This window comes from Oryctolagus cuniculus, chromosome 10 (genome assembly GCF_051225735.1).
Source record: "Oryctolagus cuniculus isolate XC-2025 breed Fujian yellow rabbit chromosome 10, ASM5122573v1, whole genome shotgun sequence".
Lineage (NCBI taxonomy): Eukaryota > Metazoa > Chordata > Mammalia > Lagomorpha > Leporidae > Oryctolagus > Oryctolagus cuniculus.
Window position 1 is genome coordinate 95085002 of NC_142876.1, and position 21828 is coordinate 95106829.

At 39.0% G+C, this 21828-nt stretch overlaps 1 protein-coding gene across 25 annotated transcripts in view; it reads left to right on the forward strand.

Annotated features, from left to right (window-relative positions):
• ERC2 (ELKS/RAB6-interacting/CAST family member 2) overlaps positions 1–21828 on the forward strand; it is a 1012357-nt gene that overhangs the window by 347252 nt on the left and 643277 nt on the right. For all 25 annotated transcript variants that reach the window (XR_016214779.1, XM_051852281.3, XM_089306079.1 and 22 more), the window contains 2 exons: positions 1513–1668; positions 15156–15323. Coding sequence is in view for 24 of the 25 variants with exons in the window: in XM_051852281.3 (XP_051708241.1) it covers positions 1513–1668; positions 15156–15323 (324 nt within the window). In the remaining variant the exon portion in view is untranslated. The remainder of the gene's footprint in view (positions 1–1512; positions 1669–15155; positions 15324–21828) is intronic.

Below are 21828 nucleotides of genomic sequence, written 5' to 3' on the forward strand. Positions count from 1 at the left end.
TATAGGACCTCAATAAAGCTACTTTATACAATACATATATTATTTTAAACACTAATTCTAAATAATAGGTAAAGGTGGTCTGATGTAGAATGCACCTCAGCGATTGGGGAGCAACTGTTACTGCGTTGTTCAAAATCCCATTGTTCCTACCAATTTGGGAGGGACACGAACATTAAGTCCACAACACTACCCTTATTTACTCAAATGGTTGGTATGCATGGTTTCCGTAAATTGATTTAAAATAGAACACTACTATGCATAAAAACATTAATGGTGGTTAACTCTGGAGATAGTAGGACTAGAGGAGTATTCTCCATTTTCTATGATTTTAAGGTATGTTGCTTTTTCAACTAGAAAACATAATAGATATTAATTTTAAAGGCAAATGAAATACTGCTGAATGGAACATTTCATTATCTTAAAATTTTCAGAATCTTTATTTTACCTTCTTTGAGATTTTCTGAGAATTAGTAAAAGTGCTATAGCAGCTCAAGCGTTTGTTTTCCTGTATGTAATACAGCTTGATAAGAAGTTGCTGTTCTTCCTTGTCTGCCCTTCTAACATAATGACAATGTTAAGGTAATGTTCTTATAATACTGCCATGTCAACTTTTCATGTGCTTCATTCTAAGACTGATTTGAGTCCAGTACCAAGGTTAGGACATTCTTTTCTTCTTCTCCTCCCTCCCTCTTTTTCTTTTTCATTTGTTTTGTTTCCCTAAAAGAATTCTCTCTTTTCTATTTCCTAATACATTGTTTCTTATTATGTGCAATCTTGTGTCTTGATCTGTCATTTTTCCCCCCTCAATTCATCCTACATCTGAGTGCAATATTTCTAGTTTTTTGGCTCGGTAAATCAGTAGGTTAGAAATGTCCTGCCACGTAGTCATGTTTTTTGTCACGTAGGAACCTGACTGCTCGCCAAATAAATCATGACATTGTGATATATTATTTCCAGTTGCTATAAATTTTCAGTAGTTAGGGAATCCAGCCATAGTAAGGCCAGGTTCAGTTATTTAATTTCACTTACGTCTGTATTTTAGATGAGAATGCTTTTCCTCATTAGTAAGTTTGAATTTCCTTTTATGAGTCAAATTCCAAACATGCCTTATAAAACCAGCCGTAGAATATATATGTGAACACATTGTTTTTTGTGTTTACAAGTAGACTTAAAATAGGCACTGGTAGACTGTCTCTTAAACTATAAATTCATCCAATTAAATTATGTTTTATAGTTTTTAATATTTTTACATGACTTTCATCTTTTGCTTTGATAATTTGGTTCACAGATATTAGGGACAAGCTTATCTAAGTAACTCTTTACTATATTCCTGCATGAATTTGATTGGGAATTTACACAATAATCTCATAAATGATCCTCAGAAGTGAAAAAAATATTCTGAATTGGAGGCCATGTCTATATTACAGTTAATATAATGCTACCCAAAGTTGCTCTCCTAAATTCTGTTTTAATGATGCTCAGGTTTTTTTTTTTTATGCTTTTTACCAACAGGACACAAAAATTGCTTCATTGGAGCGAAACATCAGGGATCTTGAGGATGAGATCCAGATGTTGAAAGCCAATGGCGTACTGAGCGCCGAGGACCGTGAGGAAGAGGTCAAACAGATAGAGGTTTACAAAAGTCACTCCAAGTTTATGAAGACAAAGGTATGGGCCAGAGTTGTAAACTTTTATAATCTTGGGGTGACTAGAAAGTTATGGTTTACATATGTATTTTTTCTAAATACCCACACAATCTGCTTTATGTAATATCATGAAATAGAGATGATAAAGAAAAGTGGGCAAAACTTTTAGTTTAAAGTGTAGATTCCGAAGAGGAACCAAGGACAATCTTTGGTGAAATTCTTAGTTACCATGAGGCTCAGGCTTTCCCGAGGAGTTCTTTTGTTGTTCCTCTCTTGGGAATCACCTATTATTGTCCCCTCTCTTCCAAATTTCCAAAGTTGTCCTAAGTTTGCTGTTTTCTAAAGTTGCCAACATTGCCAAATTTCCTTGTCATCCTTAGTTGGTGATTGTCTCAAAAGGTGGTGTTGCTCTTACAAGCTAATTTAACTCATCTTAACATCATTAAGACATTTTGGCTTTGGTGTGATGATTAAGTCATAACTAATTGCAAGTCTCAGTGCTGCTATTTACTCAAATTATTCAACCATTCCAAGCCTCAGCATCGTCACCCAGCAAACAGGAATGAGAAAAACATGTAACTCAGTGGGTTGCTCTGACAATTCCAAGAGATCATGTATTTAATGTACTTCGTTGCTTATCTGATCTCTAGGAAGTATTCAACAAATTGTAGACGTCATTGCTGATAGTATAATTATTATGTGTTGCTTTGGAATATTTATAAACTAGTACTAGATTAACCTCCATTAATTTACATTGCTGTTGCCAGTTTTTAAGGGTTTGATTTGTGGTTTTCAAAATTAAGCTATGGGTTGTAAATGACCGAGTACCTGAATATTATTTTTACATGTGCGTGATTATTAAATTTATGACTAACCCAAAATGGAACTTTCAAGAAGTTGAGATGCTTTTGTCTATTCCATTTAAAGTATTTTGCTTCTGAGTCTAACAACCACACAATTTTTTTTTTCTTTTCTCTTTTTCTGCCAGTAGCTCTTAAATGTCACTATTCTTGTTCTAGGCTTTAATCTTCTTTGTTACCTTATAAAATGCAGCAGAGTTAGTGTAATGTAGAGTTCTGTGAGAAAGCAGTGGGAGAGAGTAGAATAAATGTTTAAATGATTATCTGTTGTGAAATATATGCATAGTCTTTGCAGAGTTTGCCATTATAGAGAGGAAATGTTAATATCTAACATTGACTACACCATGTGTATGTATGTGCATGCGTGTGTGTTTCTTCAAGGTAAAAAAAAAAAAGCTGTGCTTGCTCTTGCCAGCTTTCCATATCTAACGTAGACATTGAGATTATGACTGAAAACGTGGATCAAGGAGTAGAGATAGGAGAAGGAAAATGTCCAATGGACTTGAGCATAACCACTTCTTTTCAGGGACTGCCACAAAAATTCAGAATAGGTTTCCTTGCTTACCCCTCCCTCTGGTCTCTTTTTGCAGACCCTCCCTCTCAGAAAGTTGAGCTAAGGTACAGAGATCACAGTTCTAGGGTGACCCACAGACAGTGCCCCAATCACTCTGAGAACAAAGGCCAGGGACACAGTTTGTGGGAAATTACTGTTTTGGCTTACATTTTTCCTTTCCATCCTAGCGTTCAACAATGGGAGATTGTTCAAGCCACTCCTACAGCTAAAAATGCCATGAAATTTATAAACTCTGCCCTTATCATGGACTCTGTCCAGGGGAATGAAACATTTATATGGTCCTCAGCAAGGAAGTCATGACCTCTGTTAGCCCACATTGGTCTAAGAGACCATCCATCCTTAAACTAGATTTAACTTTTAATGATTAGTTACTTTTAAGGGTTCCAAAAGGGACAGATCAGAAGAATGTTTGAGGAGAGTTGTGGAGTGAGGTGGAAAGAGTGCAGGCTGCAGACTAAAGCAGGCTCTGGCAAATCTCTAGCCTGCCCTGCTAGCTGCCTGGCCTTGAGGGCGTCGCTTAAGTCTCATATAATGAGAGATGAGGGCAACACCTCCAACCTTAGAGGGTGGCTCATGGATTAAATGAGGACCAAATGAAATAATGTAGTTGAAGTGCCTAGCTCAAAAAGTGGCTTATGGTGTAAACATTTTCTTTTTCAACTATTTGACAGGTAGAGAGACAGATTGACAGATCTGCCATCTACAGGTTCATTTTCCAAGAGCCCACAGCAGCCGAGAGTGGGTTGGGCCAGAGCTGGGAGCTGGGAGCTGGGAACTGGGAACTCAGTCCAGGTCTCTCACTTGAGTGGAAGGAACCCAGTTAATTGAGGCATCAGTACTATGTTCCAGTAGAGAGCTGGAACCAGGTATTGAACTTAGAGAATGGGACATGGGTGACTTAACTGCTAGGCCAAATGCTGACCTATAAATATTATTCTTGAAGAGGTATAACCAAATAAAACAATAATAATACTATAATTAAACTAATTAGGAAAAATGTATTTTTAAGAAAGATCTCCGCGAGTGAGATCCCTGTGGAAAGAACAGGTCATCAAAGAAGGAGGTACCTTTCTCTGAAGGGAGGAGAGAACTTCCATTCTGACTACGACCTTGCCTAAATATGATCAGAGTCGGCGAACTCAAAAGGCTTCCATAGCCTTGGCGACTCATGACAAGAGCCTAGGGTGATTACTGATGCCATAAACAAGAGTGTCAATTTGTTAAGTCAACAACAGGAGTCACTGTGCACTTACTCCTCATGTAGGATCTCTGTCCTTAATGTATTGTACAGTGTGATTTAATGCTATAACTAGTACTCAAACAGTATTTTTCACTTTTTGTTTCTATATGGGTGCAAACTGTTGAAATCTTTACTTAATGTATGCTAAACTGATCTTCTGTATATAAAGTTAATTGAAAATGAATCTTGATGTCAATGGAATGGGAGAGGGAGCGGGAAAGGGGAGGGTTGCGGGTGGGAGGGAAGTTATGGGGGGGAGCCATTGTAATCCATAAGCTGTACTTTGGAAATTTATATTCATTAAATAAAAGTTAAAAAAAAGAAATATAAATAAAAAATGAGTTCTCATGCCACCCAGATACCTTTACTGACTTACAGACATTAGCTAAAAATATTAGCAATTTTTTCTATTTTTTCAGTAAGAATCTTCTAATTGGATGGAATCACCATACTTATTGCTCACAACCTATTTTTTAAATTCTCCTACTTTGAGAAGTCAGTGTGGTTCCTCATGTAAGCCTGAGAATGCAGCTCTCATTTATTGTTTAAGCGAATTGAGCATGTGGGTTGGAGAGAAAGGGGGTATGTTAAATAGCCCTGTGCAAGGACGTGCACCCTTGTTTGGATCCCAAATAGATAAGCAGAACTGGGAAGGCCTCTTGAAAGGTCTGTGATGAAGTTAAGTAGCAGTGAAGACTTAGGTCACGTTTATAAATATGATGTAATAGCAAAGCCAGGATGTCCTATTTGGAGGAAGATGGAAGACAGGTTGCAAATATGTAAATGCAGACTCTTAGAATCTCAGCTTGTGGTAAGGCAGGGATACCAGACATAATCAGCCCAAGTAGTAATCCTGGCGTCTCGCAAGTTCTTTAGCACACAGACCTCCTCCCTGAGAACTGATATGCTGGGAAGCCTCCTCATGTGTGTATGTTGTGAGCTCCAGTTCCTACTCCAACTCTGAAGGTGTAGAGGACGAGAACAGTAAGAACTGAAGCCAAGAGAGCGAGGAAAGCAAGTTACTTTCAGGAGCACTGGTGAGCCTTTGAGAATGGAACGTACCATTTAAATAGTTGTTTTTCTGCTAGGGAAAGAATGATGGCGTCTCCCTTCCATACAAGGCTCTGTTCCTAGCCTAACACATTTTTCATCTTCTGATCCCAGTATTTCTACTTGAGCCACTCCCTCCGTTTTCAGTGATTGCCAAAGAGGCCTCGCCGCTGTCTTAGATCTCCCCCTTTGTCCTGAATGTGTAACACATTTTCCTGTAGGTCTCTGAAGGATCACAAACCTCGTAACCTAAACTGCATGATAATAAGCATATCACTTTCTCGACACGAGGGCCTTCTCTGCCATGAAAAAGAGGCTGCTTGCTTTGGCAGAGTGGGTTTGCAAGGGTGTCGGTTGTGTCACAGACGTCAGTGGGGGAAGAGCTTTCAGACAGAATGAAGTGTGCCTGATGTCCACATGGACTTCATAGAAAGCCTGTGATGTAATTCCGATTGGCTTTTCTTTTGGCCATCACAGAGACAGACCTTCCCGGCCTCAGTTCTCGTGTATGTTTGATTGCATCACTTTCCGTTTTTACTGACTTTATGGCTTTAAAAGAAGCAAAAGGCATATTTTCAAGAAAGAGCATTTTTTTAACCCTGTAACTGCATTCCCCTTTGAAAAGCCTTTTTCTGTTATTTTCTGCATAAATATTTATCTAAAATTAACCTCATGGCAGTGATAGTCTGAAAGCTATTTAAAGCCAATTCCTGTTTACTATTTATGGGTTGAAATCATTGTGTAATCATCAGTCTGTTTTATTGAATAAAATAAGTGGCTGTAGAACCTGCCATGTCTTTCCTTCCTACTTAACACTGTTCTGTTGATTCCAGTCAAACTTCTCAGGACCCCATCCTCCACACTAGCTTTCTACTCTGGTATTTGTGAAAGTTAGCACAAATCCATATTTTCTTTTTCACTTGAGACATCATCTTTGCTTAGGCATGAAGAGTTGAAAGGTTTTTGAGCTTTAATTTTGTAGAATCAGTTTCATATGTGGAATCAACTGTATATTGTGCTGCCGGCTACAACTGGATGCGATTTGGGGTCCACAACCCCTGAGAAGGATCCCATCGCAATGGGTTCTAATTTCTATTATTATTTTAGGTAATTCTAACCCTGATTTTCCCTCTTTTTATATATATTCTGTTCTCCTCTGTTAGAGTGAGAGGGAGAACAAGAGAGGGTTATGGAGGGAGTGAACGTCTTTCTTTTGTTTTCATTGTGGGTGAAAATGTCCATCGACTCATGATTCATCCAACTGCAGAGAAATAAAGTGTTTCATGAGTTGCACATCCTGAGTGGTATCCTCTCACCCATGTACACCCAGGGCACTTTGACAAGCACTCACAGTGGTTTCCAGCAAAATTTGAAGCACATACAGAATTCTAAGGGCCAGTTTCTGTTCAGCCACTACCAGTCCTTCAGCTGTGCAAGCAAGAGGAAACCTGTTTGTTCCCTGATGTAGTCTGACTCCTCCTTGCAAATGGAATTTCCTTCTGTATAAACCTTTCTAGTACGTTGTGCCCAGTGAATCCTTCTGTAGATGGAGGCCTCATTCCTTGTCAAGCAGACCACTATGTTCACACTCAGATGCTTGGTCAGTGGCTCCGTTCCTATTTATGTCCGTTGTTTGTTTGTTTGTTTGTTTGTTTGTTTTTGCTGAACATGAACAGACAAAAGGTGCAGACTGAATTGTACTTTAACAAAACATACTTTATAATGTACTTGTGAGCTGTGGAGTTAAAAAGGAATCTCAAGGGTCTGAATTAAGCCACAGCAGGGGTCTTGTGTGATAAGTTGAACAGGGATTATTTGTTCTTATTGGTATTTGTCCGCTAGATGAAGTTGAGCTGTAGTTTTCACAGTCACAAGGACATGAGAAAAGAGACAGAGGCTGGTCCTGTTCAAAATGAGGCATCTCAGAACCCCACCACCAGCACCCTTACTGCATAAAGTTCGGGACCCCTTCTGCTGCACTGTACTCTTAGCACAGGAGGGATCTCAGAATAACTCCCTCTTCTACTGAGCTCTCTGCCACTCAGACTAGGGGGCTCCAGGGAAAAAATTATCTATTTTAAAGCTTTGAGCCAAGTGAAAGGTGAAAAAACAAGTTCTGAGAATTCATAACCACAGCTGTCTCTGCACAGATGTGCTGTATGACAGGATCCCAAGACTTCAAGTGGAGAATTGTAACTTAAAAGGGTCCTTGGTTGGTAGTGCCCAGGGTATTGGCAGAGGCAAATGCTCGGAAGAACTGTTTATTCAATTTAGGTCTCAAAATGTTCCTCCAGATAAAGTTCCCCAAAATATGAGTATATAGAAAAAGAATTACAAAACCTACAAGAAAACAAGTCACCATAAGTAATAGCTGGTAGGAAGAGTTCACAGAACTTCAGAAGTCAGAATCTTAAGTCAAAGGCTGAGGGAAGTGTGCTTATTGTGTTTAAATAAGTGAAAGAAGGGGTTGAAAATATAGATAAAGAGCAAGAGACTACAAAAAATACCAAACAAGTATAAGGATAGCCAAATAAAATGCCTAAAAAATGGGAAAATACACAAACAAAAATTTCAAAGTTTAGTGAGTTTGTCTAACAATAGAGTGGTAAGAGAAGGAAAGAGATTTAACAGACTAAAAAAAAAACTGTAGACAAAATATAAATAAAAGATAGAGATAGGTGTTTGGCATAGTGGTTAAGACCCTCTAGGCCATTGTCTCTAATGAACTTAGGTATAAGAATTCTGAACAAAGTGTTAGTAAATCAGACTCAAAAATGTATGAAAATAACAGTACATCTAGCCAAGTAGAATTTATTCCAGGGATGCAAGATTGGTTGAACATTCAAAACTCAATCATTGTGGGGCAGGTCTTTGGCAGTGGTAAAGATCCAATTTGGAATGCCTGGATGCCATGTTGGAGTGCCCAGGTTTGGATCTGTGCTGCACTTCCAGTTCCAGCTTCCTGCTGCCATGTATCCTGGGAGACAGCGGGTAATGGCCCAAGTACTTGGGTACCTGCCCCTATGTGGTAAACCCAGATTGATTTCCAAGCTCCTGGCTTTGGCCTGGCTCAGCCCAAGCTATTGCAGTTACTTAGGGTGTTAACCAGTAGATGGGAGATTTATGTTTGTGTGAATGTCTGTTTCTGTCTTTCTGTCTAAAAGAAGGACTATATGAGGGCTGGCACAGTAGTGTAGTAGGTTAAGCAACCACCAGTGGTGCTAGTGTCCCATATGGGTGTAGGTTCTCATCCCAACAGCTCTACTTCCAGTCCAGCTGGCTGGGACAGCAGTAGAAGATGGCCCAAGTGCATGGGCTCCTGCAACCATGTTGGGGACCAGGAAGAAGCTCCTGGTTCCTTCCTCTTGGCTCCAGATCGCCCCAGCTTCAGCTGTTTCAGCCTTTTGGGGAGTGGGCCAGCAGATGGAAGACTTCTCTGTGTTTTTCCCTCTGTCTGTGGCTTTGCCTGTCAAATATATAAATACATCTTAAAAAAAATAGAAGGAATATATAAAAGACAAACTAAGATACAAGGACTCAGGATATCTAGCATAAATGTAATCAGCGTTCCTGAGTTAAAAGGAGATAGAGTGGGGGTAGTCACTGTTCAGAAGCCATATTTGAGGAGATGGTGGCTGAGCATTTTCCAAAACTGATGAGGGGTGCCACTCTGCAAATTCAGGAAGCTTAAAATCCCCACAAGTGGGAAAACTAAAAAGAAATCTATGCATTTGCATCTAAGTGCAACTACAGCCTCTCTTAGAGGTAAAGAAGGAAATCTTAAAAAGCAGCCAAGAAAAAGATATTAACAAGCAGATAGAACATTTCTCTAAAAAAGTAGGAATGGCTTTAAATACATGAGTCATTACAGAAATGTAAATCAAAAATCACAATGAGATAGTGCTTCACACCCACTAGAATAACTAATTAAAAGAACACAATAAATATTGATGAATATGTAAAGGAATTAGAACCCTTACACATTGTTAGTGGGAATGTGAAATGGTGCTATGAGTCCCTGAAAGCGCTAACCATATATTCACCACTTAGCATACAGTGTCATTCCTAGATACATACTCAAGAGAAATGAAAACATAAGTCTATATAGACTTGTACATGACCATTTTTAGCAGCCTTATTGATAACAGCCCAAAACTAGAGATAACATAAGTGTCCATTACCTGGTAAGCAGATAGATTTAATGCAGCATATTCACATGGTGGAATGTGATTCAGCAATAAAAAGGAATCAAGTATTAATCCACACTGCAACATAGTTGAATCTTGAAAATAGAAGGAAGCTAGCCATAATGTGCTGGTATTCTGATTCCATTCATATGATGAACCCCTCTATCGGTGCAAAAAGCAGACTATTGATCGCCCAGGGAAGAGGGTAATGGTAAATGATCTTAAACAGCCACAGGGTTTCTTTCCGAGATGCTTCAATGTTCTAATATTAGAATAAAATTATATTTACACAATTCCTGGAATAAACTAAAAGCCGTCAACTGTGTGTTTTTAAACAGGTAGATTGTGTGCCATGTAAGCTATGTTTCAGTAAAGCTGTTCAGAAAAAAGCAACTATAATGGGAAATGGTCCCGCTACTCTTACAGGGAGGAATTTGGAGTGATGGCTTAGTTTCTCAGTAACTTCTGGCAGCCAGAAGATAATTTCACAAGTTAGACATTTGGCCTAGAGTTTAAGGCACTAGTTAGGACACCCTTGTCCCACCTTGTAATATCTAGGTTCAGTTCCTGGCTCTGGCTCCTGATTCCAGGTGCCTGCCAAGGTAGACCTTGGGCAGCAGCTGTGGTGGCTCAAGGAGCTGGGCTTCTGCCATTCAACACTGGAGACCTGGACTGAGTCTCAGCACAAGCGTTGGCCCCCTGGCTGTTGCAGGTGCTTGAGAGTGTTTTGGGAATCTCTCTTTTTCTCTAGCTCAGATTTTAATGACAGCAGTAACATGTCTGTCACGAGGGTGGACTCTGAACTTCATAGATCTCCAGATTCTTATGCTAGTCTGAAAGGATCTAAACATACAGATCATTGAGAAAGAATATAAACATATTAGACTTAAATAAGCTAGAGATGTAAACATAATTTCTAAAGCAATAACCTGAAGAGTAGAAATACATATAACAAATGCAATGAACAAAAACAAAACTTACTAAATGAATCAGGCAAACATAAAATGAGGAAAAATTCATTAAAAACAGACAAGAAGGAGATAATAAATGGTAGTATTAAAGTACAATATAAGATGATAGAATTGGGCCGGCGCCGCGGCTCACTAGGCTAATCCTCCACCTAGCGGCGCCGGCACACCGGGTTCTAGTCCCGGTTGGGGCGCCGGATTCTGTCCCAGTTGCCCCTCTTCCAGGCCAGCTCTCTGCTGTGGCCAGGGAGTGCAGTGGAGGATGGCCCAGGTGCTTGGGCCCTGCACCCCATGGGAGACCAGGAAAAGCACCTGGCTCCTGGCTCCTGCCATCGGATCAGCGCGGTGCACCGGCTGTAGCGCGCCGGCCGCGGCGGCCATTGGAGGGTGAACCAACGGCAAAAGGAAGACCTTTCTCTCTGTCTCTCTCACTGTCCACTCTGCCTGTTAAAAAAAAAAAAAAAAAAAAAAGATGATAGAATTAAAATCATATATGAGGGGTTTTCAAAAAGTCTATTAAATACGTATTTTGAAAAAACAATCCATGATGTATTTCAAATATTTTTTGCACCAAAATAAACTTAATCTTTCAATTCCATTTTCCCATGAACTTTTTGAAGTACCTCATATATCTGTAATAATGCTCCAGGGGAGAGTGTTTGGCTCACTTGTTAAGATGGCACTGGGGTACCTACATTCAGCTTCCTGCTAACATGTATCCTAGAGGGCTGCAGGTTATGTATGGCTCATTTACTTGGGCCCCTGCCATGCATGTGGGAAACTCAGATTGGTTCTTAGTTCCTGGCTTTGGCCTGGCCCATAGTGGCTGTTGTGGGCGTTTGAGGAGAGTGAACCAGGAGATATTCCCCCACCCTTTCAAGTAAAGTGAAATGCATAAATAAAATTAACAACAACAACAAAACAAATGCTGCACTTAATTTTGCCAGATAGAATAAAATAATGTGAGTATATGCTGTTTCCACGAAATATCTTCTGCCTAAAGTTAAAGAATCTTTCAATGTCTGAAAACACACAAATATTAACTATAAGAAAGATGATTTAGGCTTTAAGGCAGAGAAACTATTCTTAGAGCTGAAAAACTGGCAGAAGTACAAGGAGACATAGATTATTTCACCATATAATACATGGGTTTAACCCACCTTCTAGGTAATTAGCAGATGAAACAGATTCAATATCAAACTACGGAAGACTTAAACTACCCAATCTAAAGTGTACTCTAATGCCCATGCAAATTATACAATATTATACCCAACAGTTGTTGGAAAACTGTTTATAGCTGGCCATATGTTGTATCATAAAGCAAGACATGACAAATTTCAAATGGTTGCTTTCAAACAGACCATGTTCTGTATCCACAAAGCAAATAAGAAATAGAAAACACAAAGAAAAGTAGAAACCATGTGTGTACTTGGAAATTAAGAAATATGCTTCTGAATTAGTTGTAGGTTAAAGAAGAAATAATAATGGTGATTCAAAAAAAATATTTAAACAATAATATCAGTACTACATTTCAAATTAGTGAGATCATGGTAAAATGGTACTGAAAGGGAAAATCATAATCTTTAAAAGTTATTTAAGACATGAAAAAAGGCTGAAAGTGAGAGAAATGTCCAACATAAAATTTTAGGGAAAGCAAATAGAATAAACCCAAAGAAAGTGAAAGGAAGGCAATAATTTAAAAATAAGAGGAATAATTAATGAAACAGAAAAAATGTAATTATATGATCAACACAGTCAAAATCAGCTCTTTATCAAAGAAGGAGGTACCTTTCTCTGAAGGGAGGAGAGAACTTCCACTTTGACCATGGCCTTGTCTAAAAATGATCAGAGTCAGTGAACTCAGGGGGCTTCCATAGCCTTGGCAGCTCATGACAAGAGCCTAGGGTGATTACTGATGCCATAAACAAGAGTGTCAATTTGTTAAGTCAACAACAGGAGTCACTGTGCACTTACTCCTCATGTAGGATCTTTGTCCTTAGTGTGCTGTACATTGAGATTTAATGCTATAACTAGTACTCAAACAGTATTTTTCACTTTATGTTTCTGTGTGGGAGCAAACTTTTGAAATCTTTACTTAATGTATGCTAAACTGATCTTCTGTATATAAAGAGAATCGAAAATGAATCTTGATATGAATGGAAGGGGAGAGGGAGTGGATAAGGGGAGGGTTGCGGTTGGAGGGACGTTATGGGGGGGAAGCCATTGTAATCCATATTCTGTACTTTGGAAATTTATATTCATTAAATAAAAGTTAAAAAAAAATCAGCTCTTTAAATAGATTATGTAACTTGATATGACCCTGCTGAAATTTATCAAGAAAAAGCGAGGTTTTCTCTGCATTGTGGTACAGCGGGTAAGCCCCTGCGTCCCGTATCAGAGCATTGTTTGAATCCAGGCTGTTCCTCTTCTGATCCAGCTCCCTGCTAATGTGCAGCAGCAAAGGATGGCCCCAGTACTTGGCCCCATGCTTATTCATGTAGGAGACATGGATGAAGTTCCAGGCTCCTGGCCCAGGCCTGACCTAGACCTGGCTGTTGTAGAAGTGAACCAGTAGGTGGAAGATATTCTTTTGTTGTCTCTCTATGTGTCTCTCTTTGCCTTTCAAGTAAAAAATAAATCTTTTTTAAAGGAGAGGTTAAAAACAAAATATAAGAAATGAAAAAATGCATTAGAAATAAAAATAAAAAATGAAGTATTAGTATTCAAGTAAAAATAAATCTTTTTTTAAAAGAGATGCTGATGATAAAAAAATTAAAATTGCAAATTGGAAATTTATATGGAAGGACTAATTAAGGGTTAAAGTCTTACAAAACTGGTTCAACTAATCAGAAACATGAATGTTTTTATGACCATTAAAATGGATTTGGTAAATAATGTTCTTTGGAAAAAGAAAATACTAGCTCTAGATGGTTTTTTGGTGATTTCTAATGAGCACTAATGGGAAAATATTCCAATTTTACACAAACCATTTAAGAACACATTACAAGAAAGAACACTCCCTGCTGCAATTGTAAGGCTAAATTGATATTAAAATCCAATAAGGATAGCACAAGATAGAAAAATTACAAACCAGTCTTACTCATAAACATACATGGAACATCCTGATAAAATATTATCCAGCTGAATCCAGTAACATAAAAAAATACACATGGCCTAGTAATGTTTTTCATAGCAATGCAAGGAGAGATTAATGTTAAAAATTCCATTAATGTTAATCATTACAGTAACATATTAAAGGTGAAAAATATGATAAATCATGAGATGCACAGAAATGTTTGATAATATTAAACATTCATTAATAATTAAAAACACACCCAGCACAATTGTAATAAAAGGGAACTTTGTGAAACCTAAAAGAGTGTCTATGAAAATCTAAAGCAAATGTCAGATTTAATGATGAAGCATTGAAATTCTCTTATTTAAGACCTGGAACGAGACAAAAGGACCACAGTTACCCCCGGGTCTTTTCTCATGGCCTCTCTTTGAGGCTGGCATGGATTTCCTCACAGTATGGCAGTCCCAGTATGGCTGGACTTCCAACATGGCAGCCAGCTTCCAGTGGGAGGTGGCAGAAGCCGGCAGCCCTCCAAATAGACCAGGGAAGGAACAGACATCCTGCTGTACCCAACTGATCTGAGCAAGCTGTAGTTCTGCCCAAGCTTGAGGGAGGGTGAATAGACTCCTGCTCTAGTTATGAAGAGCGACATTTGTGTATAAGTAAGAAGGAACTCCTGGAAAATATCTCTGCCATGACTCATGTCAGACTGGCAAAAACATAAAAGACTGTTGATATACAGTATTGGGGAAGATGTGGAGTGATTGGCATATAGGATTTACAAGCTGCTTGTGATCTTGCAAATTAATATCACTGCTTTGGAGAACATTTTGGCTTTATCTGGTGAAGATGTGCATGATATGTGGTCCAGCAATGTAACTGTAGATAGGCATTCAGGAAAATTGCTGCTATTTGCACTGGATAATATGTATAGGCATGTTTAGCATAGCTCTATTTGTAATAGCAAAAAGCCCAGGAACAAACCCAAGTGTCTATCAACAGCAAATTGGACAAGTAAATTGTGATGAAATGTTACAATGGAATACTTCAGTGAAAATGAATGAGTTCCATGTCCAATAGCATAATTTAATCTCTAGGATATCAAATTGAATAGAAAAAGGCAAAGTGCTAAACCACACAGCACAAACATAGTTCAATATATGCAGAAACAAGTGGTATGTTATTTATGGATGCAAAAATATATGGTAAGCCTGAAAAACAAGCAAGGGAATGACAGACACAAAATTTGGGATAGTAACTGTTTTCCCAGAGGGAGAAGAGGAGCTGGAAATGAGCCAGGACACAGATAACTCTATTGATCTTTGTTGATTAATTGAATGATGGATGCTTCTTGTATTGATGTTCCTTATACCTCACATATATTTTATGTTCTTTTCTTCCTTTCAACATTTAAGACAAGCAACCCACCGTGCTTATATATTTACTTCCCTGTGGATTCTCTTTTGTTAAGTGATGCCCTTGAATGATCATTTCCACTGTAGAGTTGAGTCATCCATTAATTGCCTTTGTTGGCTCCCTGTTGTTGTCTCACAGATTGATCAGCTGAAGCAGGAACTTTCAAAGAAGGAGTCGGAACTTCTTGCCTTACAAACAAAGCTTGAAACCCTTAGCAATCAAAATTCAGATTGCAAGCAACACATTGAAGTGCTTAAAGAGTCGCTTACTGCCAAAGAACAGAGGGCTGCCATCCTTCAGACAGAGGTAAGGCACTGTCTTGGGATTCTCCACAGCAGGGCATGCTTGATAGAAAACATCCTCCCTGGGCAGCCTTCCTTAGAGGACCCCTTATCCAAACCCTTGGCACCAGGTGTATTTTGGAATTCCAATGTTTTGAAATTTTGGAAGGCAGAATCCATTGTATGTATTATGGATTGTACAACACTCTCAGTGAAGTTGCTATAATATTCCATACACGAACACATTAATATTTCTGCAGAAAAAAAGAATTCTCACACTAAGGTAGGATAAATAATGATATAAGTAGCTTATTCTTGGTTCATGTCAGATTGTGTCACAAAGAACTTTGCTTCAACTTGGAATTTTTGTTTGTCATTTTCAGAGCTCTTTAGATTTGGGAATCCCAGATAAGGGTTTGAATCTGGGATGACTTCATTTTATCTAAAGTCTAAAATAATTAGGACATTATCTAATTTTGTTGTACATCATCTGTACATGTTCCCCTTATGGCATGTGTGGCCTCCGTTTTCTTTCTTACCAAGGAATACCTTTTAATTTAAAGATTCTTTACTCACTGAAGAACATTGGCCTTGTATGAGTTTCTTAAGGGAAACATTGGTTTATTTCTTATTCATACTCACAAGAATAACAGATATATGAGGGTCTTCATAAAGTCCATGGAAATACATGTTATGAAAAAAGCTGCATGCATTTCAAAATTTCTTTCACTAAAATAAACTGATTTTTTTCAATTCCATTTTGCACAATCCTTGTGAAGTACCTTCATCTGTTACTATTCTATTTCCTCTCTTTCTTCTCATTGGATTGTATCTTTGGGTATGCAAGAAATAGAAAACACAATCTAGTTATTGTGCAAATGAATTAGTGTCAGGAACAATAGATATAGAAAAAAAAATGTGGTGAATCATCCTGATTGTTGTATTGTGGCAGTGTCTTCCATGGCTTACTTTGGGAGAATGCCAGTTAAATTGACATGCATGTTCTCTCTTGGGTTCTTGGAATCATGTCTTTGCAGGTATATATTTTAGGGGATGTCTGTGGGGATGTCTGGATTTGCCTGAGGAGTTGTGGTGTCACTGAGCAGGTCTGTGCCCTCAGTTAAGTTGCAGAATAAAGTCCATAGGAGAAAGGAAACAGATTTTGAATTGGATAGGTTTTGAAATGGACCTGAGTCAGCTCCTGGGCACTTGACCATTGACTAATAGTCAGCTACTAGATTGTACCAAGTCAAAATGATTGCTTTGGCCTTGATGTAGCTATTTCACATTTTAAAAAACATCATTTTTTGTTGTGTATGGTTCCATTGTACTTGTGAAGTCATAGATATTTTATTTTTTGAGACAAAATTTAATTTATGCCATAAATAAGAAGGCGGCTTGTGTCTCATGTGACTAGGCAACAGTGAATAGTGTCTCAGTGTGGTAATACTGTAGCCACCACACCTGGTTATTTAAGTTAGAATTCATTAAAATTTAGTGGCATTTGTCAATAATACCAGGAAAACTGATAAAATCGGCGCAGTTGTGTTGCTGTGTTTCTGGTAGGGGTGATTTAAGATGGAAAGCAATCTGCTTGCCACAGATGGCAATCAGGTCTTTTTTGGTGGTTCCTCCCAAGGAGGAAAGGAGGAGCAGAACCAGCTCACAAAGTCAGTTCACAAAGGCTTTTCCTCTCCCTACCTTATCCTCATTCCCTTTCCTATTTCTCATCCTATATTTTACCTCTCACTGATTAATGTAATCCAAATTAAATCTATCCATATTTCATGAAAAAGACAGTGGTGACATTATGTGGATGGCTTCCGTCCTACATTCAATAATTCAGATGACCCAATAGAGTGATGATGCTTTGAAGTAGGAAAAAAAAATATCCTCCATGTGTGGAGAAAGTGAGGTGATTTTTAAGTGTTCTGCTTTGAAGTTGGGAGGGTGAGATTAATGATTTTATCAGCTGGAAACATCCGAGCAATTTTCTCTTGCCTTTTTTCTTCTTTTAAGATCTCTTGGGATACGGAAACAGAAGAGAAAGTTATTTAATGATGTCCATCTCTTAGAGGAAACAATTTAGGAAGAAATTAGCTCTAATTGTTGAATCACAGGCAAAGTGTTTTTGGCAGCAGGATGGAACACTTGAAAGTGCCTTCCCTGCTCCTTCGAGTAGTAGAAGGAAACAAGAGTCTGCCTACTTAACGTGTGGTGGCTTAGTGGGCGAGCAGTTGGTGGATGAGATATGTTCCATTATGTCCTATAATGAAAGATCTGCATCGAAATTCCTATGATGGGTATGATGCTCATCCTCAGATGGGGTTATATATGATCCTGCCTTGCAATTTGACTCCTGAGTCATTCTGGAAAGAAAGCTCTTGCCCAAATCCTAGAGGACTCTAGCATGAGAAGAGTCTTGCTGGATTTTTGGAATTGCGTGTACCATCCAGTGGCTTAGGCCACTCTTAGAATATGGTGTAAAGGACATGTCTCACTGGATTAACAATGTATCTCTGTAAGGAAGATTTTTGCTACCAGTTTGTGTTTGGGAGGTGGTAGCATGAAGGGTGGGGTTGGGTTGGGAGGCAAGTTGTCTGGGTTGTGGCTGTGTGGCTTGGCTCCTTGGTTGGTTTGTTTTAACTTGTACAAATGCCCAGATACTCTGTGACATGTATGCAATAAATCAATAGAATAATAATTACACCCACACAGAGATATACCACATAACTCTTAACATAACATTTTACTTTTTAAAATAGCTTCAAAGAACCATAAGACCACGTTTCTTATTTTGCTCCTTTTCTTAAAGTTTCCTACATACCAACTTTGCCCATCAACCAACATGTGAATTCCACAACAGTATGAATTGCATTCCCTCAGCACTTTGATCTTTCTGGATGTCAATGAATGATTATTTATTAACACATCCAGAAATTAAGAAAGATAAAGGCTAATATTTATTCTGATAAAATATTGCACAAAGAACACAGTCTTTAGAAGTGGGAGATGTCTGGATATGCCTCAGCCTCCCTCTTCAATAGTTCTATGATGGAGACAAGACTTCAGCAGCTCTGGGTTTCCATGTCTCAGTATATAAAGAGGCAATCATTGTGCCAGCCTAGCATACCCTTGTGAAAAGTGCTTTGAGGGATGGGCATTTGGATTAGCGGTTAGGACACTGGTTGGAGTGCCTGCAACCCATATTCGAGTGTCTGGGTTCAAGCCCTAGTTTGGCTCTCTGTTCCGCATTTCTGCTAATATGCACTACGTAGGGTAGCAGGTGATGGCTTCAGTTAGGTCCTTACCACCCACATGGAGTATCTGGGTTGAATTCCTTAGCTCTGGCTTCCTCTGGAGTGGCTCTTGCAGGCATTTGGAGAATGAGCCAGTAGATGGGAGATCTCTGTCTGTATGTCTCTCTGCTTCTCAAATAAATAAGGGAAAAAAACTTTAACAAGTGCTTTGGTTACAACATTGAGTTATAGCTATAAACTACTTTCATCTTTACTTTTAGTTTTCCTCTATTTATCAGCAATGTTTGGATGAGTTGAACCTGACGACCTCACATCTTATCATCTTATCTCTGTGTTAACTCTGTGAATATCCTCTGAATTTTCAGTATATTTATTCATAAACTCCAAAATTTCATATTTCAGTTGAATCACTTTCTTATGCCTTTGAGCAATGTGGAAAAATAAGGATACTATGAAAATGACCAGATGTTTTGTTCTATTCCCAAATTAAGAGATTTGTTTCTGTTTTCTGGCAAATATACTATTCCCCAATCTAGCATGATTTCTGAACTGCCAGGCATTCACACTGTTTTGCACATTTTCTGGAGGATACCTTATGACAGTGGTACATCACACTTGCTCTTATACGCCCTTCTATTCCAAATGAATCAAGATTCTACTTGTATAAACGTAAACACTCAAGGACTTGTTAATCAATAAAGAGTGCAGGGCTCTAGTGTTCTTGTGGACAAAGTGCTCATGTGCAGGTGAGGGTCACATAGCTCCACAGAAAACATCTGTACCTCTTTTATACTTTGTATACTTAGTATACATGAGAATCTCACGCAATCTCTAGATCCTTTCCCTGGGAAAATTCACCATGCTTCACACACATGCACTCGAATGCATATGCAGCAATGTATATAGTCTCAGGTAGTTGGAAATGCCTGAAGCATTTCCAAAGGACTTCATGCTAACTCTCTGGATCCTATAAAATTTATGCTTATTTTCTCATTTAATGCTTATGGTTTTTTTTTAAAGATTTATTTATTTATTTGAAAGAGTTACACAGAGAGAGGAGATGCAGAGAGAGAGAAAGAGAGAGAGAGAAAGAGAGAGAGAGGTCTTCCAACCATTAGTTCATTCCCCAGTTGGCCACAATGGCCAGAGCTGCACAGATCCGAAGGCAGGAGCCAGGGGCTTCTTCCAGGTCTCCCACTGGGGTGCAGGGGCCCAAGCATTTGGGCCATCTTCTACTGCTTTCCCAGGCCATAGCAGAGAGCTGGATTGGAAGTAGAGCAACTGGGTCTCGAACCAGTGCCCATATGGGATGCGGGTGCTTCAGGCCAGGATGTTAACCCATTGTGCCACAGTGAAAGCCCCAACACTTATATTTTAAATGCCAACTATGTGCCAGGAATGGTTCCTGCCCTTGTTGGGTAAATATTATGGCGGATATATGCATATATCCTAGAGAACTAATTGATAGTACCACAAACTCCCAGTGATTTTCCAATACCAGTTACTAATAATTTTATACACATTCTTAAATGTACTTCATTTACCTTCTGTTGCTGAAAAGCGGATAAAGAACAAAGACTTCAAGTAATAAATTTTTAACTCCTTTGAGGACTAAAATAAGCAAACGGTTCAAGATGTCAGTTTATATTTCTTGTAATTGAAGGCTAATACAGTCAGGGTGATTCCTCTGACAATACTGAGACTTAATCTTTTGATTAAAGGTGATCTGTTTTAGAGGCTACACCCAAGCAACCTGGTTTTCCTCCTTGAGATAGAGACTTGTATTCCTGGAGCTAAGGATACTCTACTTGTTGTGTTCTTTCTGGAGTTACTGCAGGTACTTGGAAATGCTTCAGGTGGCTGTGTTTCACTCCAGTCTCCCTTCAGGTTGTCTAAACCAGTGAGCCATTGTAATACTTCATTGAGTATCTGCGTTGTACAAGTCCAGGACAAAGTGGAGACCTGTATTCTCTGGAACTGATGTTCTTGGCCTTCGTAATTTAGTTTCACTGCCCAAATATCTACAAAGTATCTTGTTATTACCATAGTGAGTGCTAGGAACTATGCCTCTGTGTTTTCTGGCAGATATTTAATTTCAAACCTTATTTCTCATCTTTGAAGTTGGGGTGTCTGCCTTTATTTTTAAGATGAAGAAATGTATGTTCACAGAGAATGTGTGAATGTTCAAGATCACACAATAGTGAGTGATAGTGCCTTGATTCTTCAGCTCTGAACTCTTCCAACCAGGAATCTAATGCTTTCCATGGAAGTCTCAGGGAATTGGGGGCCTCCTTTGTATTAGGATGCTGTCATGTATTGCATCATTTACTGGCAAAATTCCTGGCACTTTTTTTTTAAGATGTTATGATTTGAGGAGTAGAGTTACAGACAGACAGAGGGAGATACAGAGAGAGAGGTGTTCCACCCACTGGTTCACTCACCAAATGGCCACAATGGTTGAAGCTGGGCCAATCCAAAGCTAGGAGCTTCTTCCATGTCTCCCACTTGGGTGCAGGGGCCCAAGCACTTGGGCTGTCTTCTACTGCTTTCCCAGGCCATAGCAGAGAGCTGGATCAGAAGAGGAGCAGCCAGGACCAGAACCAGTGCCCATATGGGTTGTTGGTGCTGTGGACAGAGGCATAGCCCACTACACCACAGCACCAGCCCCTCTTGGCACATTTTAAAACTGTGCCTTAACAGATGAGTTTACTGGGATTTCAATGATGTTTACTACTCAAAAGTCCTGCACTAGATAAAAAGGATAATAAGAATAAATGACTCTGGCATTTAAATCCTCATAGTAGCTTTACAGTTATGAGAGTTACACTATGACCATAATAGTGAAGGATGTTGCTCAAACTCTAAGGGAGGGTACTGTTTTTTAGAAAGTTTAGAATCCTGTGGGGCAGCTGTTTTGGCCACATCTCATATCACGGTACCTGGTTTGAATCCTGGCTGCTCTTTCTACTCCAACTTGCTGCTAATGTGTCTCAAGAGGCAGCAGAAGATGACTCAAGTGCTTGGGCCCCTGCCACCCATGTGGGAGACTGGCTTTGCCTTGACCCAGTCCTAGCTGTTACAGACACTTGGGGAATGAACCACTGAATGAAAAATCTCTCTCTTTCTCTATCTACCCCCACTCCCTCACTCTGTCTTTCATGTAGGTGAAAACAAATAGACATTTTAAATAAGTTTAGGATCCTAGTGTATTAAGAAGACTTTAATGTATAATGCTTCATTTTTGTTTGAAGATGTTTGTCATTATATATA